At 39.4% G+C, this 23,669-nt stretch overlaps 1 protein-coding gene across 6 annotated transcripts in view; it reads right to left on the reverse strand.

Annotated features, from left to right (window-relative positions):
- The window catches only part of RIMS2 (regulating synaptic membrane exocytosis 2), a 449,695-nt gene that overhangs the window by 17,571 nt on the left and 408,455 nt on the right, over positions 1-23,669 (reverse strand). Inside the window, exon 1 of one of the 6 annotated variants that reach the window (XM_056484742.1) lies at positions 7,241-7,491. The exons of the other annotated variants lie outside the window; for them this stretch is intronic. Within the exon in view, the coding sequence (XP_056340717.1) occupies positions 7,241-7,370 (130 nt within the window). The 5' untranslated portion in view covers positions 7,371-7,491. Of the gene's footprint in view, positions 1-7,240; positions 7,492-23,669 lie in introns of those variants that run through there. 6 annotated transcript variants of the gene reach the window in all.

A 23,669-nucleotide genomic window follows, 5' to 3' on the forward strand; every position in this document is an offset into this window, starting at 1 on the left:
TGTGTCTAAAGCTGTATTCTGCCACTTTAATTTCACTGCTGTTCATTCTCCAGTATTAACTGATCCTTCAGCAAATTGTTAAGAGCATGAGAAAAGAGAAACTGTGTGGCATCCATCACTTTAGGACCTTCAACTTACAGCCTTAAGTTCCCAAAAAGGTTTTTGAAATATTTTTACAGGACTGGACAGTAAACAAAGACCTGTTTTCCTACATACACAATAAGTACTTAATGTTCCTAAAACTTTAGTATTCCCAGCATTATTATTCAGAATCACATGCAACATATAAAAAGGAAACAACATCTTGAGCACCATAGGGCTTGTTTTCAGTATCTGTGCTAAATAACACTCCTGGTAACACCAAATTAGTATATACAGAATCACAGCACAGAGGTGCTGATCACAGATCCTGCCAGTGAGATGCACATCAGGAATAGAACCACACACAGCCACTCAGGCACTCCCAGCACCACTGCAGAGGTCTCTGTTTCTGTTACTGGTAAGGCCACCAGTTTTCTAGCTGTGGTCAGAGGATTTACCTGCCAAAAGCCATCTACCTGCTGTAAACCTGAACACAGAGACAAGACAACAAAAAGCACATGGCTTTGTAGCCTGTATGTCCCATGTGGCAAGTGACCTGAATGAACAGTTCTTCAGGAGCCCTCATTTACACCAGTCATGATCTCCACACAGATAAATGTTCTCATCATTCAAATGTAATAGGTCTGTAATAATTTGTAGCATTTTATATCCACTTTGTACAACCTGTACAACAATCTACACAACTGCAAAAAGCACAACGTAGTGGGAAATCAGTCTTATCCCCAATCCATTAAAATCTTGAAAACCAGAGCAATTAGTTTTGTGAAATTACATTCTAATTTTGTATACAATTTATATAAAGAATAACTAGATAGGTGTACATCTTCATCACAGGAACTCTTCACATCCAGTCTTTCATTTTGCCAGTGACAAAGGATGATCATCCAAAGTAAACAGAAACCATTTCTGCAGGTTTTTTTATGCTTGCATGGACATTAAATTTTCTGGATGCATACCATTCTTATGTATTTATTAATAACCATTATTTCATGCAGTGTCAAGAGCAGATTAAAAATGCTTAAGCAGAAAAGATTACATATATTGAGGAGCTTAGAACTGTGGTTTTTTTTCATTATATTAAGTGAAAGATACTTTTAAAATATGAAATAATGGCAGTAACACTATTCTTTACTCCAACCTTGATTTTTTTTTTTTTATTGTAGCAAGAGTCATTGCATATACTATCAGACAGATCTGGGCAGCATTTTTGAATGATGTAGCAAATGTGCAGAAACAATTCAACACCCTCTATTAAGGCTTAATGAGGTAGATGGTGCCAAGAAGTTGGATGGCTACTGAGATTACACAAATTAGAAACAGCTCTTCCTCCTTTGCTTTGTCTAAGATGACTAATGATCCTATGCAAATATCTTTATTTAAATAACCACAGTTCACAAAAAACTGAGCAAATTTCACACTGTAATGACCCATTTCAAACTACTGCTGTTAAACATTCACCTCTCCAAATTGAAACAATGACAACACAGTGTGTTGCTGCTCTGATTACTCTTGACCTTGACATTGGAAAATGACAATTACAGCACACAGATATAAGACAGGTTTTTTCACATTTATGGAGGTACCACCAGAGATTCAATCTATTATACATTGAAGCTTCACTGCTGCTGCTACAGCCATATCTGAATTATCTGTCAGCTATTCAGGTACCTGCTGCAGTGTAACCAGCTCAGGAGAGAGACACAACTGTAAGAGAAACACAGCTTTAAAAATCTACTGGGCATTTCTAACTCAGGTTGAAGTATGTTGTGCTTTCAATGTCAATCCCTCTGCAGTTTCTTCTACTTTTTCCTTAGTTTCCAGAGTACGTGTGATTTTTTTTGTCACACTCGTTACTTTGCCAGCAACAGTATAGTTTTTTCCATGCTTATTTTTTTAAAAGTCTTATCAATCTTGGCATCTACAGGTACTTCACTAGCATAGTACCTGAGTATAACTGGTAAAAACACTTGTGACTTGTTCAAAATGCCTGCTATACTGCCTTCACCCTAGAACTCAGCCCATGGAGCTGCAGAAATGGGACAGACCCACTACCAGGATGGAAAGACTGACTCAAGTCAGCCTCTGAACTGTCCCTAACAGCAAACAGAAAAAATTATCAACTTTAAACTTAAATGTCATGCAGATTCTTACAGAAAAATTATTGCTGCAATTCAGAGTGCTTTTTATGCTCGAAGATGAGTGACCCCACCACTGCATGCAATGTGCAGCAGATCATCTCTGGTGTGGTAGCATCAATTGAGCCAAGACCTTTAAAGCTTCATTTCTTACAGAGGATAACCTGTCACAGGGCATTATACCCTTCTTTCCTATCCTTTCTTGGCTCTGCCTATGAACATTCCACACAAACAAGGTCATCTTTACCACCAAGGCCAAAATGTAGGCCAGTTCCCCCAAGATTATGTAGTTATTCTCATTTTCTTCTTAGCCTGATACTCCTATATTACTTTATTCTTTTTAAGATGGTAATTTTGAAGGATAACTACTTCATGTGCAGAATTCTCTTCACTTTAGTAATTACCATGCTAATGAATTTATTGTTACTACTTCCCCCATTTTCTATTTCTGGTGAAATTATTGTCTGCTTGCTATTGTCTGCTGGGACCTCCAGAGGGACACTGTGATCTGGCGGTCTAACCACAGCAACAGAATCCAGGAACTGCTGAGTTTTATTCCAGCTCTATCCATGTGCAGTGATTAATCAGTGAGAAATGCCACTGAAGCCATCACCAGTGCTCAACTGAGCAGCTCAGTGTACCTTTAAATAAGTCCTGAGCCTTCACCCAGGGGCAGCTCTCCCTGACACCTATGTGGGATGGAACAACCCCTCCAGCAAGTTTCTCAGCTAGTTATCAGCCAGGTGACAGGAGAGCATAATCTGCTTCTATTCCTGCTGAACTCCTGCAGCAACACCCAGATACTTCTTTCAGTAGACATCAATATGCAAAACTGCAATGTAACTTCTCCTCAGCTAACACAACTAATTTTTGCTATTTTTGCCATGATTGTCTTGGATTGAAGAACATTCTGTGGCTTTTTTTTAAAATTGCCTTTTGTTTTTCTAACATACTGGGAGACCAAGATGCTTTCCAGTTCTGAATTAATTTATGTCTTAAATTATCATAAATTATCTCTTGAATTGTCTTCAGCACCTGCAAAGCATTTGGCTTTCCCCTTCAATCTCATAGCTTCACTACCACCCAAAAACTTTGGCAAAAGAAGATATTAAATTGAAATATACTCCCTTTTGGTGGGCATAGCTCTGCATACTTGCCATGACCAGCAGCTCCACAGCTGCACTCCTGGCAATGTGCTATTTAACTGTTTATAACAATGCAAATCAGGAGTGAATGTGAGTAGCGTATAAAAAGGAAACAATAGTGAAAATTTATTGCAGTAAACAACACACAGTGTAATCTGAGGAAGCACCCAGTCACCAGTCCCACTCACAAAAACAGACATAGGCTTTCTAGTAATCACATAATGTGATCTGAGCCTCTCTCCTTTTGCCTGTTGGATAACTCTACTTCTCCAGTAAGCTTCTTGTACATAAGAGTTTATTCACACAGTTTAGTATTCATGCACTACTTGTAAATAGATCATGTGCATGAGACTTTGCACTGTACTACACAGACATCTAAAAGGATATCACATGCATTTACCTTGGAAATTCTCTTACCTTTTGACAATCGCAAAATTTCTTTAATTTCAGCAAAGCCAAGATTTAAAAAAAAAAAAAAAAAAAAAAGAGGCTTGGAATGCTTCAAGAGCATTCATACAGATACTGATTTGTACTCTGTCCCCACACCCCTTCAACAATTTCCACATAATTTAAGTCTGTTCCAAGTGTTATTTGACACCAATTCTCATTTCAGTATGCAGGCCCTATATTTTATGATCAATTAATCTAACAAAATGCAAAAGACACCTCTCTAAAATCCTTGATGCTTTGAAAATAAATAATTTTCTCTGGCACCATGCTGGTCCTGTGTGTATACATGCAGACATGCCAGAAAGAAATTGATGATGCAAAGAATTAATTTCTTACACCTTTTACTAGATGTGGTTAAGAATAATAAACTCCTAAATAATGAATGTGCATAAACATGAAGGATTCCTCTCAACTGATCAGCAGGTAAGAAACACTGTTTTAAACAGCAGCTCCCTGTATTGCAAACCTGGCCAAGCATGGCAAGCTCAGGACTAGCCATGACAAATTCTCCTGTACTCTGCATTGGTGAGGCCACACTTTGAGTACTGTGCTCAGTTTTGGGTCCTCCAAGGACACTGAGGTGCTGGAGGGTGTCCAGAGAAAGGCAACAGTGCTCTAAAAAACAAGTCTTAGGAGGAATAGCTGAGGGAGCTGGGCTTGTTTAGCCTGAAGGAGACTCAGGGGGATCTCATCACTCTCTGCATGCACCTGACAGGAGCTAGTGAGGCAAGGTTCAGACTCTTCTGCTGTGCCTGCAGTGAGAGGATGAGAGAAAATGGCCTTAAACTGAGACAGGGGAAATTCAGATTAGATACTAGAAACAAAAATTCACTGTTAGGATGGTCAGGCATTGGAATAGTTTGCCCAGGGAGATGGTGGAGTCCCCATTCCTGGAGGAGTTCAAGAGGCATCTGCATCTGGCTCTGGATGATGGGTTTAGGGGTTTAGGGCTTGCAGAGGTAGTGCTGGGTGGACAGCTGGAATGGATGCTCTTGAAGGTCCCTTCCAACCCTGATGATTCTATGATTCAAGTTCATGGCTACCAACTGAAAACAGCAGCTTTTCCACAGCCCACAGCACAGCCTGGATGCCAGGGCTTAAAGGTCTCCTTTAATCAGCCAGCATATAAAGGGATCTTCTTAATCATCATGTTCAAAAATTGCATCAAAAATGATTAATATGTTGTACTGAGTTACTTGCTACTTCTAAACTTGACAGTACTCATATTCTTTCATACTGAAAGATACACCTCTGGACCAGTATCTTCACTTCAGCAAAATAAACAAAAGTCTTCAAGAGAATATCTGAAATGCCTCAACAGGTCATACTTTCTATTTGCATTAAAATATGACTGAGTGTGAAATGTAACAGGTTATCTTTTTTTTTAAGCTATCCACCACATGCAGAAATAACTACATCTTGAGGACAGTTAACTTATGAAGTGGGTTTTTCTTTTTCAGATTGAACTGTAAAAGAACATTTGTACGTGAACATACATGGGAGTCCACATACCACAACTGCTCTAACTGCAGTACATTAATAAAATTGCATAAACACTCATAAGACAACAAAGTCCAGTTTGAGTGTAGAGGTGACTTGCCATTCAGAAAACACAACACAATTTTTTCTGTCTAATTCCACTGAGAACACTTGGGAAATTATCTCAGCCTGCCATTCCCTCTGTAACCTTGTATGTGTAAATTGAGGTAGCAGAAACTCAAATCCACAAAACTGTATAGCAATTACATTTCTGTTTCTTCATGGGAATAAATGAAATGCATTTTCAAGTGTAGCCTTCATCTAAACAGGATCAGATAACACAAATCAACACAATAAGTGACATGTGAATCAGTATACAATTTTTAACACTTTTGCCAACACAAAATAAATAAATCATTACAACTACCCTTACATTTACAGATACTTCTCTACTGAATTCCATGTACTTTATAGTTCTTTGAACCAGTGAACAGTTTTAAGCAAACACAGATTCCACCAAAGAACAAGTTAAATGCTTCTTAGAGAAGTAAAGAAAACCAAGTAGAACAAAACAAATCAATACTGTGATTTCACGGAGGATTAATGGAAGTATTGTAGCTAAAACTCAGGACTGAAAAGAAAGCACTTCTGGAATGATAAATAATCTTCAAAGAATACCTAAACATGTTTAGGATAATTTATGATATTTTCAGTGCATGCTTTCAGCCATTGTGTTTGTTAGCACATCCAGAGTGTTAAAAATGCCATCTGAAGCCTACCCTGCAGTCTACTGGCAATATTTTGCAGTTCACTTCATTGTTCAGGGCAGGGAGCAGATGAGAGTACTGAAGGACAGCACAGTTTGCCCCATGGGGCAGCCACTTCTTTTCCACTGAAAGGGGCAACGTGGCCAGTCCCAGAGTAAGAGCAGGGAAAACGTGAGGGACCATCCCTTGGGATTCAATCAGAAATGAGAGATGCTTTGGAGAAAAAACTTCAGAGACTGTTGCACATGAAAAGATAAAACACACAAAGACTGGGGACATGCATTAACTACTGAACTCTCAGCTTGAAATGTGGAAGGTGATAAATGAACATGCAGATATTTTAAATGCATCGTGAATGGTGTATACATGTTTGCATGGACATTGATATCTGTTTTATAGTGTTCAAATCTATTGAAGGTGCAATTTTCTCCATTAATCTCAATGGAATTAAAAATCTTGAATTAGGTCTGATAAAACAAGCGAAAATCCATCAGTTTATTCTATACATAAACCTATTTAAACACAACAGAACATATTATTTTCTTTATGAAACCAGTATACTCAAAACAAACTCTTGAAATACAAGTTCCATCCTGGATAGAGTTTGGTGCCATGCTTAACTATGTATGTACATGTGCACATTCCAAATAGCAAATCTTTTTGGGGGGCATGGCTACACAAAAAATCCACAGAAAATCCATTTCTCTTGGTAGCCTTCAACCTACACTGCTGCCTCTGAGGAAAGGGTACTCGGGGCCAGCATTTAACTGCTCCACTCCGGTGTTCTGTACGAATTATGTAGTAATGACAGGAAAGGGATACCTAAGCAAACCCGCAGATTGTCAGAAAAGCACCCGTGAGGTTTGTTTTTCGTACGAATGAGCAGAAAATGGAAATAATGGAAAGACCCTATACCCTTTATTTCTCCCTCCAACACACCTAAAGTTCAGGTAGAACTTCCTTCCCAATGTGTCAATAAACAGCATCTGTTAAATCCCACCTCAGTCTCCAGCTACAAGCACGGCGCCTCCAATGTCTGTGTCAGCCCAGGCCACTCTCCATCACTCGCGTCCCCACCCAGCCCTCGCCAGCACCGACCCCGGCCCGGCCCGAGCGCCCGCGGCCCCCGCGCACCTGCGGCCGCCGAGCCCCGGCCCCTCACCTCGGTCCTCCTCCTCCAGGGAGTTCATGCACGGAAAGTAGACCGCCAGCGCCTCGAAGGAGGCGGAGAGGCTGCTCCGGCTCTGCGACCGCTGCATGGCGCGCCCGCCGGCCGCCGTCTGCCGGCCCATCTTGGCCGAGCGGCACCCGCCTTTGGCGCGGTACAAGAAGCGCGGCGTCTTGGCGGCGGGGCTGGGCGGCGGGAGCGCTGGGCGGGCTGCGCGCCGCGGAGCCGGGCTGTGCCCCGCCGAGCCCCGTGTGCCCCGCCGAGCCGGGCTGTGCCCCGCCGAGCCCCGTGTGCCCCGCCGAGCCGGGCTGTGCCCCGCCGAGCCCCGCTCTGCCCGCTGCCGCTGCTCTCGGCGGGGCGGGCCGCCGCAGCCCTCACGGAGCCGCCTACCAGCGGGCCGAGCGCTCAGCCGGCGCGGGGCTGCGGGGCGGGCGGAGCGGGACGGCGCCGCGGAGCGAGCCCGGCTGTAAATACCGAGCGCGCCGGAGGCAGGACGGGGCACGGCGGCGGCCGGCAGCGGCGGGACGTCCCGCAGGCACCGCCCGCAGACTCTGTTCTCCGCCCGGCCCCGCCGGGCTGGCGAGCGGCAGCGGGCGGGAGGGGCGGCCGGGGCTGGCCCGGGCTCACGGGGATGCTGGAGGCGGGGGGAGGCCGGGGAAGGGGCGGCCCTGGCTCGGCACGGAGCGGAGAACGGGGCTGGTCAGCGCTGCCGCCGCTCCTGAACCGCAGGACACACCTGCAGCCAAAGGGCGAGAGCTGCTCCCGGGTGGGCTCTGCGAAAAACGGAACGAAGCACTGGGCCGGAGAAAGACAGAGGTGGGAAGGGGTCCCTGGGTCATCAGGCAGGGTCACAGAGCCAGCTGCCCTGGCTGGGGCCGGACGGCTTTGAGTATCTCCAGGGATGGAGCCTCACAGCCCCTCTGAGACACCTCACCCGTCAATGCCCGCTCACTGTCACAGGGAGAAAACGTCTCCTGATGTTCAGCGTGAGCCTTCTGTGCGGGAGCTTGTGCCCATTGCTTCTGTCAGTGGCCCAGCACCTCTTGAGGAATGGCCCTGCAAGCCACAGGCAAATCCTTCACCTCTCCTCCGCTTCAGCCAAGCTGTATTTCTCTAAAGCACACCTGCCTCCTTTGCAAACATGAGTGCACCTTTTCTAAATTCACTCCTTAGAGGATTTACTTATAGCTACAACATAGAATTTTGGGGGTTTTATATAGTCTTACTTCCACATCTTCCTCAAGGCTATTTAATGTTATCTTCTTTTTTTTTTTTTTTCTTTTATGCAGCATGTTTCATTAATTGAGTGTATAGCAATTGGCAACTTTCCCCTTAAAATGCTAAGAAATTAAAACACTGGACATGATTAAAAAGGTGTATTAGCTACAGTAGCAATCTTTGTAACATCAGTAACTTATTCCACCATCGTTCATAAAAGTGCAAAAGTGCTATCAAACCTTGCACATGGCTGTTGTTTCCTTACTGGCCCTTTAAACAGTAATGATAGTAGGTGCAGGGCATGGGATGCATTCAGTTTTCTTTCAAACAAAAAAAGAATTCTCTCAAAATAATGGTAAATAATGTTTAGGGTTTGATCTAACAAACATTGGAGACAGAATGGTGGTTTGAAGTGAACTGAAAGAAAGTGTGTAGAGTAAAATACACTTCACACCCCTCACGTGTATTTCCTTGAGCTGATGATTGGAAATGATAATGATAAGACATTAAAACCAGCTAACACTATCACTGACATACTTTGCTGAGGAATTAAAACTAATCAGAACCTTAGCATTCAGGGATGGAACCATCATCACTCAATCTAGAGCAAAACAGTGAGTTTTTGGTTTTTTTTTTACAGTTTGCCCAATAACTTGATTTCTAGATAACTGTAATCTAATAAAGCACATTTCATGTAACATCATATATTTTAGAAGAACATAAATCCTTTTTTTTTTTTCCCTCTTTACTGGCTATAAAAAATGCCCAGGGCAGTTCTTCTAGGCTCTGACATCTTTTAGATGTCTCATTCAGGTCATGCTCCAAAATGTGTATTTAGTTGCTCATCATGTTTCTCTGGCCACATGCCCAAGTTTATCACCTCCCAACATATCTGTGATGTTTTTACAGATTAACAAGAAGGTGAGCACCTCCCTTGTATGCCACAGCCAGGCCCGTGGGCACTCATGGCAGCAGAGACCTGCCAAGGTCTGCAGTGGACACCTGGTCAGCCTGCAGTACCTCTTCCCATAAAATCACCCTTTGCATTACATCCCTTCAAAGCATATTCAAGGGGTAGAGTGAGCTTTTCCTGTTTACACTTTACTCTAAAAAGACATTACTTAAATACCATAAAGCAAACAACTCTAAAATAAAATGTAATGGTAGTAATAATAATAAATGTCTAATATACAAAGTCATGTAATTGACAAAACTCAATAAAATGTGTTGAAATAATTGCTAAAGATATTTTTAAAGGACCTGGTGGCTATAGAATTTTCTATCTGTAAACACTAAAGCAGACAGAATAACTTCTTTCAACATTTTTATGAGTGTGAGATATGGCAGAAAAATAAATGTCTGTTAAATAATAATTCATGACTGCTTTTGAGAAGCTGGATAATAAAAATGAGTTAATGTTCATTACATTTCAGATGAACTACTGGTTACTTTCACAAAAACAGCTGAATAAAACTGAAAAGACATTGAGAATTCAGAGAAAGGCAGAACAACAGTTGGGCGACTTAGAGATATTTGCAAAAAATATAGACAAACTCTAGAATAAATATTCAAAAAAGAACAACTGATTTGGAACATGTATTCCATCTACTTTCACTCACTTTTATAAATATTCTTGTGTAAGTAGTTCCTTTAGAAGTATCTCTTGTAGAAGAAATAATACCAGCTTAGAAACTAGGAGACTTTAAAGCAGTCCACACTTGTTTTCCTTCCCAAACAAAAGAATGAGCACATCCACCACCTCCCTCTAAGCTCTGATCTCAGCAGAAATTGTAAATCTCTGTGACATGAGGCCCTGGACACACTGGACCAAACAAGACACTGATGGAGCACTTGGAATGATGGAGCACTCAGTGGGAATTTGGCTGCAGCCACAGGTGTGGCTGTCCTGCAGTGCCAGAGCCCCAGCATCTCTCAGCCCCTCAGCAGGGAATCAGACCTGGCAGCCACAGCCATTAAAACAAATTGATGTTTTTGCTAATATTGCATAGTATACAAAAAACCTGTTACTGTCATTAATAAAATCAGACTATACCAAGAACAACACTTTAAAACCTCAGCAGTCTGTAGTCAATTACACATTACCCCAAACATTGGGATATTAGGCACCGATGCAAAATTTCTGTGACAAAACACTGGATCACCATCCCATCCAAGATTCCTCAATATGCCTCTATCCTAATTTTGGTTCTTTAAGATAAATGTTTCAATGGGCAAACGAAAACAGACACAAAGAACTGACATGAGAAATCCATAAATTCTCATGGTATTTGGGGAGGCTGTCCTCAGTTTCTAATGATTGCATTATACAAATAATCTAATTGATGGCAATCTAGACACATCTTGAACTGCAGAAAACAAGTTTACTACCCTGACATTGACAACATGCTCCAGTTGTTTTGCTGATTGTTTAGATTTGAACTGATTCTCATTGATTTCTGTCACCAGGTAGGAATGAATAAAATTCCTGTTAAAGGAACAGCATCCAAATTCCCATCTCAATGCTAAATATCAGCACAAAGCAAGACACTTCCAGGTATGCTATTTCTTTAACATTTTCATAGTTTGCTGAAAGAAACTGTGTTTTAGGAATTCAGGTCAAACAGAACAAGGTCAAACATCTTCTATAAATGTATGTACTGTCCTAAGGAAATTCTATTTGTAGGGTTGGATTTATTATAAAATATTTTGGTGGCTCATCTAAAGAACTGTGGAAACAATTGCTTACTAGTTGTGTTCCCCAAAAATTAAAAGTTGAATTTGTGGCACTGGATATTCGGTGCCAACCTACTCTAAATACTGCCAGCCAATAATAGGATTCTGAATTTAATAAATGTATCTTTCTCTTTTTATATAGATATACCGTGTGAGGTAGTTTAAAATATAATGTGGAAATTGATGTATTCCCCATGGTTTTCCATGTTTCAGCTGTAACTGGGGGTATTTCAGCAAGCTTGCTTCAAGTAAATACAAATAATTAGACTTAAAATGGGGATGCTTCAGAAGAATAATAATTTGATAATTCATTCATGAAACCATACCTTTTATCAAGAAAAAAAAAAAAAAAAAAGGAAAAATTAAATTTCTTCACTTCCCATTTCTGCTTCTGTGTACTGAACTCCAGGTCATAATTCCCTGGAGTGAAGGACACAGTAATTTTTATGGTGATTATTTTTTATTATTGCCTGTATTAAGGATTAATTCCTAAAGCCTGCTTCAGCTTCTGAACACAAGATAAAAGCACACAGTGCTGTAAAAGAGTTCTTGAAATGTTCTGCACATTTTGGAGAGGATTCTCCAGTGCAGTCACTGTGGAAGGATGTTCTAAAGTTTCTGAACACACTCTCTTAACCTGCAATTAAGGAAGGTGTTCTGGGAATGGGACTGGAAAGGAGTTACTGCCCTTTTCTTTGTCACCTCTTCTGTCAAGCATTGCCCACAGACTTCTTTTGTTGTCTGCAGAAGGGATTTATTTTGTTCGTGGTTGTATTCAGAAAAAAACAATTCAGCTGCTGAGCTTTTTATGCTGTTTAATTAACTTACACCACACCTATCAACTATTAGGCATAACATATTAAAATTGTAATTCAAACTCTTAATGGCTTCCCACTTATAAGAAATCTTTGTGCAATGTGTCAATACAAGAAAGGCAAATTGCTTCCTCTTACAACAGGAGGGAGAATCCCCCACACTTCCCACACTGTGTTTTATTTCACTGAGTTTTTGCCTCCTCTCATGCCCTCAGTCTTCCCTTATCAGAGACAGCCACCATGTCAACAGAGAAGAAATACTTGACAAGGGCCTCAAAAAGAGTTAACTGAATTGTCTCCCACTCCAAAAAATAACCCAGTTTGAAGACCCAGCATTTATCTAATTCTAGGAAAACAAAAAAGAAAAAATATATACCAGTATTGGTTGGAGGAAATGTTTTTCCCCAACTGAGTTATTATTCAAGCAATTTCCAGTAATTTCTCCAGATTAAGTATCACTGGAATATATGACTGCTATTATTACTGAATTAAACCTTCTTTTTCCTTTGTGTAAAACTAAAACAATACACTGAGAAGATCATTAAAAACATGGCCCAGTTAGTGTAAAGCAGGGTTTATGTATGAAAACTTGTAACATGTAGTAACAAGCTGCTATTGCCTATAATTTGCTAAATGTTAGGACTGTGCTGGCTGTCCTCATTCCCTACAGGGACGGCCATGTGCCAACTCCAGCATTTTGAAAGGGCAGATTCCAGAAATCTACAAGCACACAAAGCAAAGGCTGCTTTTACTAATTCCCATCTTATAAAAATCCACTGTTCTTGACTCAGTATTTTTTTTTATCACGATCAAAGAATCACAGAATGGTTTAGGTTGAAAGGTACAGTTACAAGTCATCTACTCCAATGCTCCTGTGATGAGCAGGGGCACCTTCCACTACACCAGGTTGCTCAGAGCCCCATCCAGCCTGACCTTGAATGTTTCCAGGATTGAGACATCTACCTGTTCCCAAGTTTTACCACTCTTGTTATAAAAAACCTTTTCCTTATATCTTATCTCAGCCTACCCTCTTTCAGTTGAAAACCATTACCCCTTGTCCTATCACAACAGACCATGCTAAATAGTTTGTCCCTGACTCGTCATGTCCTTTGCCATGAACCCCATCCCAGGGCAATATCTCCCATGCAGCAGTGACTCTCAGTGGTCTCCTACTCTTCTTAAAGGTTGATGATATAAAAATAATTCCCACATTATTTTTATGTCTAGCCATTAGATATAAGTTTTCTAAATTCTACTTTATTTAAATTTTGGATTTTCTGAGCATCCGCTACTACAAAGTCACAGAGAATGCAGTTACACTTTTCTGCCTGCTTACACGAAAACAGTAAATTTTTCCATTCTTCCACTTCTTTTGGCATTTTCTACTGTAAGGTCAACTCCACCCCAAATATCAAGCTAGGTACACAGTACAGATTTATACCAAAATAGCTTTGCTGACTGACACAGCAGTTCTGGGAGAATTCCCCAGTCATTAGTGCAAGTGCAGTTATATCAGCAAAACAGGATTCTCCTAGAACTGCTTGTTTTGCTTGCCCACCTTAGGACTCATTTACTGGTACACAATTCCAGCACTCCTACATGGGAATAGTGGTTCCACTGTTCTCATTGTCTTAACAGTCTCTGCCAATGGGACTCTACCTTTAAGTAATTCAGCCCTTGTGGATATAATTTCAAAGTTTTGCACATTTTCAAACAATACAGATTTGAAGAGCTGAAAGAAATTACTTTCACTACATTTCTTTCAAAAACCAAAAAAATTGCAGTTTTTGAAAAATAAAATCAGGAAATTTTAACATAAAATTGTTTGAAAAGGTAGAAATGAAAAAGTCTTTTGTTCTTTTTTTTTCTTGGAAGAATAGGCTGCTTTTAGATGTATAGAGATACCAATTTTAGTTTCTTAAACAATATAGTTGAATTATTTGTCCTGCAGTTGGCATTGTCTTCTGTATTAAGCTTTCTTTAATGAACATAAAGGAAATCTATAAAAGTAACTCCTTTGCTTTAATGCTAATATTAATCACATGTGAAAGCTGTCTGTTCTTATTTAAACAAAATATATTTACTTTCCCCTTCAATGTTTATGAGAAAACCACAAAACCAAAATAAAGTCATAATATTTCTGAATAGCAAAAGGAGTTTTTAATGGGCTAACATGGAGCAACACTATGTAGATAGTTCACAAGTAGTGAAGAAGCTGGAGAGAGAACCTCTACATTGCTGACTATTTCTGTTGTGATTAAAATAATTTCACATCTTTATGATCACAAGGTGATCTGCAAATCACAAGGTGTCTTAGAGCTTGGCAAAAAGTATTACATCATAATGCTTCATCAGGGAGAGAAACTAAAAGCACAGAAATAAAAAGCTACATGTTTTTTTGAGGAAAGAAGTGTTGGGAAAGAAACCCATAGGAAAAAAAAAATCAAACAGTTTGAAAAAGTAAAGCAAGTGGTGGGGTTTTGTTTCATTTGGTTTGGGGTTTTTGTTATGAATTCATACATTCTATCTGTTTCCTCTGTTTTGATCCAAATCCACCTTTTTGTCTCTGAGAGTGACCTTTATAATTCATCAGACCCATCAGCTTAGAAACTGGCTGTAGTTATTCATTTATGTGCTCAAATTATATTATTGCAGCTGCCTGTGTACTCCACTAAAAGTTTTCAGAATGTCTTAGAGGAGGACAGTGTAATTAGTTTCAGACACTCTAATTTTATGAAACATGATTTGTTTCCCTTATAATTCCATCTTCAGTAGAGATGGGACAAAACCAGTACAGAACTATTGGCACTTGAGTGGAGCACGGTGTCCTGCACCTCTGTTGGTGCTGCAATTTGCTGATGTTACTTCAGAGGATGTACTGCAGAAAAGCAATATATGATCTTGTTTGTATTCTGCCAGAAAAAAATACAAAGAACATCCTGCTGAGATGAAACATGTTTTGCAAACGTAAAAAGATGAACATGTAAACAGGGTGAAAAGCAAGGTATCTACTTGTCATACATTGTTCTCTGCACTCAGGAGCTGCAGTGTCTAGAGAGAACATAGTTTGCCAAGGACAGTGCAGGTCTGGTTCAATATTTCTGCCTTTTAAGAGCAGTATGTTATCATCAAGTGTCAAAACCCTTGGTGAGTCCAAATGTCAGCACTGAAGAGACATTTGTCTTGCAAGTCAGTCAGGTAATTTTGAAATGCCCTGTAGAAGGTTAATATATATTAAGGTGGTGTGATTTTGCAAAGTTCTGTGCCTATTAGGTTATCTGTTTTCTTGAGACCACAGATTACATTCATTGAAAACACTCTGTGCCAGAGTCCTGAGCATTGTTTCGGTGCAGAATAACCAAACAGGGTTTTCTGAGGTTTCCTATGCTCTGCAAAGCACTGCAGAGACTTGCCACATCTATTTTGTAAATCATGCTCTTTCAAACTGCCTGCACTGTGTGGTCCCCAGGTAACCTGCTCCATCCATCAGCCAGCCTGGCTTCCAGGTTACATCTGTCACCTTATGGTGACCATCCTTAGGGTTATGGCTGGTAGAGTGGAATCTCTGAATGCCTCACAGTTCCAGAATGTCAGTGGAAGCTATGCCACTTTAATGAGGCCATAAATTTCCCTTCTTATGGGTGCAAATGTATAGGGTGCAAATACTTTAAATCTTAATGAGGATATTACAAAGGGACCACATTCACCAACAAAACACCTTAATTTTAATGGTCAGCACTAAACTCACTGACTAGAATCTGAGTCAGTTGGTGGGCACCAGAATCTATCCAGAAGTAACAATAAAAAATTATTTCCAAGCAAAATTTAAATGTATTTTTATCTGCTGATGTCATGTTTATCTGACAAAATCACGGATTTTAGTTTTATTTTGTAAGTTTTCACATTGTTTGTAATTCTGGCAGAGGAATGTGTGCTGTTGTCATTAAACATCTCTCATTTCCATGGTGTTTTAGTCATAGCAGTGCCTCTTCAGACATGCTCACACAATCTACAAATCCCAAAATGCCACTGCTAATGAAAAACAATTTTATTTTTCTCTTTCATTTGTTTATATCTGGTAATCCACAGCTATGTCTACATGAGGAAATACAGTATCAAGACACATTCTGATGCATAGAATGTGTTGAGTTGGAACCTTAAAAATTATCTAGTTCCAACCCCTCTGCCATGAGCAAGGACACCTTTCACTAGACCACCTTGCTCCAAGCCCCATCCAGCCTGGCCTTGAACACTTCCAGAGGTGGGGCAGCCTGCTCCAGTGCCTCACCACACCCTGAGGAAAGAATTTCTTCTTAATATTTAATCTAAACCTTCCCTCTTCCAATTTAAACCCGTTAGCTTTTGTCCTGTCACTACATGCCCTTGTGAAAAGTCATTCTCCAGTTTTTTGTAAGCCCCCTTCTGGGTACTGGAAGGCTTCTATGAGGAACTAGATAATTTTTCTGCTACGTTTCCAAGAGTCTCTACCACAGTATCAGCTTAAAGTTGTAGAGCACCTCCAAAGATGTTCTGATTCAGGAATTCAAATGGGCCAGAAATCACATCCAAAGTCTGTTTTGGTGTGTCACAATATGGATTTGTGTAACTGTGCCCACTGGATCAGTGCCAGGGGACCACCCTGTGTGATTTACCACTGTAGTACAGTAGAACCTTCTCTCAGGCATGACACTGCTACAGATTTAAAACTTCCAGGCAGGATTTCAATTGCAGATGTAAAATTGAAGTTACCTTGCAAATAACTTATTTGGCCTCAGAATCATTGTGCTGCAAATAACATTTCCTCAGCTGTTTGAAAGCCAGGTTGCCATATATCACCATATTAATGAGTTCAAATGGGTTTTGAACCACCATATATGGAGGCTTAATGTGTGTGCATAACCTGGAACTCTTAAAAACCTTCCATTCACATAGATTACATTTAAGGCCACACTGGACATCATTTCACAATCTAGCATTTCAGGACAGAGAGTAACAGATAGAAAGCAGTAAAATTTCATTGACTAAAATTCTTCTTCTACTGTTACTATTGTTACTAGTGCAGTAGCTAATATTGATTACAGACCAGATGTGCAGATACAAATTTGGCCCAATGCATCTGGTGTATCCTACAAAACACTGAATGACTTAAGCTTCTTTACTTATGCTGACTTTTAAGAAATAAATTTTACTCCTTCAGCTAGTAAGGTGTCCCATCCAAGATGATCTAAATATCTCATACTTTCCAAAGATCCCTCAAACATGATGTTCATTATCTTCCATGTATAATTTAGGCTGTCGCCTAAAGAGTAAATAACTGAAAATAAAAAGGTGAGAGGTATATAATTAATGCCAACCTCAAGATAATGCTGTTCACCTGCAAAACCTCTTATGAGCGTAGGTCTGTGAATAATGTTCACAATTTTGATCAGTTTTGCCAGGATTACACAATACTTGCTATTTGTATTTCAGAATCTGGCTACTTTTTTCTGCATATTTAGTTAATGATAATGCTGGAAGAGCAAGAAAGCTTGGACCTGAATACAGAAAACACTGTATGAACTCATAATTTGAGGGTTTTTTTCTAAAACAGTTTGCAGTCTTAATGGTACAGCAGATAAAAACCTCAGGCTGCAGCATAAAAAGAAATGGCACCAAATTTACACTACCCCCAATAAATCAGCAGCAAAAACTTCCTGCCATCTGGATAATCTCCATCAGCATAGAATATTTCAAATGTACTAGCAAATAACATCCTACAAATCTTTTCATATGTTTCTATATTGAGAAAGAGTTTGTATCAACTTCCTTTTCACTAGTGTTATTTCAGACTGGCACATTGAAATGAGGATTATGATTTCCTCAGTGGAAGGGACACTGAAATGTGTGCCTCTTCTTTATCTCCTTGTATTAGCTTTTTAAAATAAAAAGCAGCACCAGTATAATTCAAAGAATTCTTTTTCAAGGGTCATAGCAGTTCCTATTGCTAGTGGTAAGTGACCCATCTAAGGACAAAGGTGTTGCTCTGGTTTAGAGAAGGAAAGAGTCTCTTCACTAAAGAGAAAGGAAAAACCCCAAAAACCCCAGTGGTTCATGCTGAGTGACATAATCTGCTTACTTAGACAGCTCAATGGACCCAGTACTTTAGCCCCAGCTCTGGTTTTGGAAACATCAGTGCTGGGTTTGGCCAAGCTAAATAGTTTTGCAGAATATGTCACTGGTTTGCCTGGAGTTAGCTCAGGTATTTGCAACCCTTCTGTGCTGTGTGGCCCATGATATGCACCAAGTGGCATCTCATTTCACTTCTGCATACTAAAACTAGAGTCTAGTTTAAACCAGCTGCCTAGGTTGCCTCTACTCAGTGGGTGAAAATTTGAAACAACATGACTGCAAAGCTGGAGTACCAACTATAGCAAATGCATGAATTTTCAGTCCCAGAGAAGTTTACAGCCAATGCTAACTGAAAATAGAAAGCCTGTGGACTCCAACAGGAACAACACACAGCCACAAAAATACCAGAACCAAACCTAGAAGGTGGCAGAACCCCAAACAACTGACTCAGCTGGTGACTGCCAGCTATGTAAAAGGGCTTCTCAAACCTTTTTGGACTGGTAAAGGCACATCAAGATTTGAACTCAAGAGTGCACAGTGGTACAAACCACAACTTCTTCTGACTCATCTACCCAGAAGCCCAGGGGCCAATTTACAGACAGATGAAATAGGCAGGTCACCTGCAGCCCCCAGGCCAGACTGAGGCTGCTCCTTTGCAGTACACACATGTGTCTGGATGCACATGCATATTTATAGTCATCCATAAAGAAATGTGTGTATATTGTGTTTATTTCCACCCGCTTGTGTTTGTATCATATTTTGTACGGCAAAAATTGCTTTTATCAGTCCAGCATCAACTCCTACAATCAGGGCAACAGCCCAGCTGTTTGGCATATCTCACAATGTATATTTAATTTAAAATATTCTTATATATAAATGATACGCTAAAAATAATGCCCAAATAACCAACCTAACTTTTCATTTTAAAAAATGTATGTTTGTTACATCTTCCTCCATAAATTTCAGCTAAAGTACATAAGCTATTTCACACAGGAGCTGAGAAATTTTCCCCCCACTTCTTTTGGAGTAATCTTTCAGGAGCTCTGGATTGTCAGAACCCTAAAAACCAAGTCAATAATTCTTTGCTTATTTCTTCCCTTCTACCATGCTTCTTTTGTTTCAGAAACAAAACAAAAAAGATACACATTTTGTTAATTAAAATTCCTTTTTTTTTTTCTGTATGAATACTGGCTATTGTTACTTTCTAAAATAATCCTTTGTGGATTTGACAAATGTCAGGATTCTGCACCAGCATTCTTGTTTAGAGAGGTCTTCAAAATTCAATTAGAATAGAAGCAACCCACTGAGTTGAGCAAATGAGTTATTTGAATACATTTTTTACATCTATTACATAGTGCATCAAAAATAGTTGACTCTTTTCTTAATTTTATAATGCAAGTCTTTAGTTAATGCTTTAATAAAGTCTAGTTAATAAACTTTAAATTTTCTCTACAGCTACCCTTATTCAGTCTCTCCATGTTTAATAATATTAATGCCTTTGTGTTTAGTTTGGAGAATATCTTTAGATTCAGGGTCATTTAGTACACGGATGAGTTCAGTTCTGCATGCATGAAAAGAGAGGAAGAATGTTCTCCAAGAACAAATGTGACAAATGAGCATATGAGAACATCTTTTCCCTGTAAATATTTAGAGAATATTTTAAATTTTAATGTAAACCTTTTTTTACTCTATGAAATGTCATATATAGTAGAAAGGTACAGACTGCACAGCTAAACTATTGGTGTCAATGTCTACTAAAGACACCTCCTGTCTTTGCTTATACCCATGCAAATATGTAGCTACTCCATGAACCTCTCTAGATTACCATTAAATTTGAGGTTCATTAAAGTGTGTCAGGTAAGCACACCAATCAGTTATGCACCAATTTTATTTAAAATAATTTATAATTAAGCTAAGATCATAGTTAGAATACTGTTGGTAAGAGAAATATATTATTGAGCAGTAGTAAAGAAAAAAGCTTAATGAAATGTTAACCTCTTTAACTGGAATGATGAAAAACAGCTTTGATATGAGCAAAAGTCTACCAAAATTTGCAATAGGTGAAGTCTTCAGAGTGAGGAAAGAGATGTTTCTTTAAAGACTTGAATCTACCATGCTGGATAAGTTACACAAACTTCTGGTTTCCAACACCCACACAATCTAGCAATAAAACTGCTTTTTTCAACTCCCAGACCAGAGGCATATATGAACAAAACATAAGAAAATAAGAATGGCAATAATCAGGAAAAAACAAAGATCCATTTATTCTGTCAGCATAGCTAATACCTATGCCTAAGAAATGTATGTAAGAAAGGTATAGGAAGGAACACCTTTATTTTGCTTATGGCTGGTTTAGAGGTTGAGTTAGACCTTTTTGTGTTTAATTGCCATTGCTAGATCAAAACCAACTGATTTTGTCTAATCTCTTTTTGAGCCAGTATGTACATCAGGTCCATGCAGTATATACAGAATTGGTTCCTTAATCTAAATTTGTACTGTGAAGTGCTTCCTCTTGCTTGTTTGCCTGGTAATTGTCTGCACTGCTCCAGTTCTTGCATTGTGGGAACAATGAATAAATCATTCTGTAGTCACCTTTTTTCACAGTATCCCTGACTTTATGGGCCTTAAACATATCCTTCAGTAATTTTTTTTCTGGACTGAAAAAATCCTGTTCCATATTCTCCATCATCCCTGCTGCAATCTCTTCCTACTTGCTTTAGCTCTGTGTCCTTTCTGAGGCTGTGGGGCCATTAGAGGTGCATACATCAGAATAATGATGTTTTCTGTGCTACTTTGTTATATTATTTTCCTAAAAATTGTAGCTTCATATTTTAGGGGAAAGAAAACCCATAGGAATTTGAGTGTGGAGACAAAACAGAGGGGAAAAAACATTAAACCACATCTTCAATTTGAGATGACTAAATAAGAAGCGAACTCTTATTTTTTTAACAACTTCTAAGCTGTAAAGAATGATGAAAATATTTCTTTTCTATTTTGGAAAGCCTTGATACATAAAAATCTGTGTTCAGACAGAGAGTGCCTGAATTCAGGGACCTGTGCCTTTTTCAGCATACAGCATTTGAGTCAGGTACTATGCTTGCTTTGTGTTGCATCCAGCATGACTGAAGGGTATCAGAAAATCCCTTTTCAAGTCCATGTATAATTGATAGACAGAAAATTAGAAATTTGGACCATTTTACAAAATTAAACTATAGAGAAAAATGGGAAACCTTTTTTCCTTCCTAAATAGGAAAGTGAGTGTAAGTAGAATTTTGTGATGAGATTAAGGAAAATTAGTGGCCAAGATGTTGGTGAACTGCTACAAAGATCTGTTAGAGGAAGCCAGCAATTATTTCTGGGAGAGAGAACTTAAATGTTAGTTGATGATCATATGTAAAATGAATGATGAAACAGAAGCAAGTGCTTCCTAGGGTGCACCTCAAGAAATGACAAAGATCTATATGAAAAATGGAAAACACTCTATAACACAGAAAAGTATCTGTCTGTGGTTTGACATAGATTGCATAATTAATTTCTACACGAGACTAGGAGAAATCACTGATCCTCACTGCCAAATTTCAGTTGGAAGGGGGAAAAATCATCCCATTCATGCAGTTCAGGACAGACAGATAAAAATTAAAAGAATGATTGTAGCCAACTGCCCAGAAAATCTGTGGCCCAAATAACATAAAGGAACCTGTAGACAAAAACCCTAATGCCTGCAGAGAGATGGTGATCCTAGTGAAAGTCTGCAGGGACATAATGTCTGAATAGCCATGGACCCTAGGAATTAGGAACTTGTTCTGGACCCTAGGAAAAGAATTTTTGATACAGGCAAGTGTACAAACAGACCACTTGAAATACAGATAATTGGCACAGTAGTTTCCATTTTGAATTCAGTATGTCCAAGGATGGGATTTCTTACAGAAGAGAAACAATTTAAAACAGAAAAAGTTAACTGTGAAAGAAGACTTCATCAATCATAGGAAGATTGGGAACATGGGGAAATTTGTAAGTTCAGGGGAAAATAGACTTGAACACTGCTGAAGGCAGCTCCAGAGAACTGTGCTGGGAGGGCTACCCTGTGAGATTTGAAGAGCCACTGAAGAGTTTAGAATTCATCCTCTGGGATTGGGTGAAACTACCAGAGAATTGTACCCATTTTTATTACAGAGGCTTTTATCACGGAGGCTTTGATTATATTTTAGACTCCTAACCAAATTTCCAGATAATACACATAACTGACATAACTGACATCATAGGAAATTTGGCTGTTTTCAGCTGACTAAAGCATCAAGCACTGTGGCCATTGCCTTTTGCACTGCCCTGAGTCCCTGGTCCATGCTCCCTGAGGTGCAGGGAGGCAGGTCCTTCCAGCTGGTACCCTGAGCAGCTCTGCCTGCAGCTGAGGCAAACCCTTGGGACAGAGATCCAACTACTACATTTTAAATCACAACCTCCAGTCACTTTGAGGCAGTAAAAGAGGGAGTCTTTACTCAGTATCTAAGATTTAGCAGTTCTGACCAATCTTTTTTTTTTGCAGTGCTTTTGCAGGTATCCTGCCCATAGCAGAAGGCCTATAATTACACGATTTTTAAGGTGTCTTCCAACCCAAACAATCCCATGATTTGATGATTTTCTGTTAATCAGACTAATATTTTGTTTGCTTGTGCTTTCTCATTACATATTGGCATCATATCCAAGGTTACTGATGGAAGGCTGTTTTACCTACACATGAAGGCAGTTTTATAAGATGGCATCATATCTTTGATTCACAGTTTAAATTCAAACATACAAATTACTACACAAAAGCTACCTAAACACTTTTACATTAGGAAGACTTAGGCATTTTGTGTCATGGCTACCTCAAGAACTACCTCCTCCTTTTGTAATTACTCCACTACAGAGTGTCAGCTGGACCTAATCTAGCAAACAGAAGAGATGTTAAGAACAGGTTAGCTTTAGAAAAGGATTCTTCACTTTCTACTGTATTTCTGCTTAGAGATCAGGACTTACTAAATTTTAGGGAAGTGTGTGAACCTTTCCTTCTTCCTTAGGATTTAATTTTTAGAAACAACACTATATGAGAAGAATCCTTTAAGAAAATGTAAGAAATTTGTGGAAGATCATAGTACTAAATAATGTTTGGTCTGTGAGATACTGAATTTCTATTCTATTCTATTCTATTCTATTCTATTCTATTCTATTCTATTCTATTCTATTCTATTCTATTCTATTCTATTCTATTCTATTCTATTCTATTCTATTCTATTCTATTCTAATTTCATTAGAGAGGATCCTTTAGCCTCAGTTTATAACACGTTCATTTTGAATAAAATATCTGACTGAGTACTTTGATTGGGCACTGGAGGGGTTGTCAGTCCAAAAAACATGTATGGAAAGGACTTCTTGGGTCATTGGAGCTGCAGGTCCCTTGCTGCAGGACTTTGGAATCCATGAGGTTTGAAAAGAGTTAGCATTTGCAGGTGGCCACGTTGTTATTTTTCAGTCTCTTATCAGGATGCATTGAATGCTTTGCACCACCTGCC

The sequence above is a fragment of the Oenanthe melanoleuca genome, chromosome 2, assembly GCF_029582105.1.
Source record: "Oenanthe melanoleuca isolate GR-GAL-2019-014 chromosome 2, OMel1.0, whole genome shotgun sequence".
NCBI classification, from domain to species: domain Eukaryota; kingdom Metazoa; phylum Chordata; class Aves; order Passeriformes; family Muscicapidae; genus Oenanthe; species Oenanthe melanoleuca.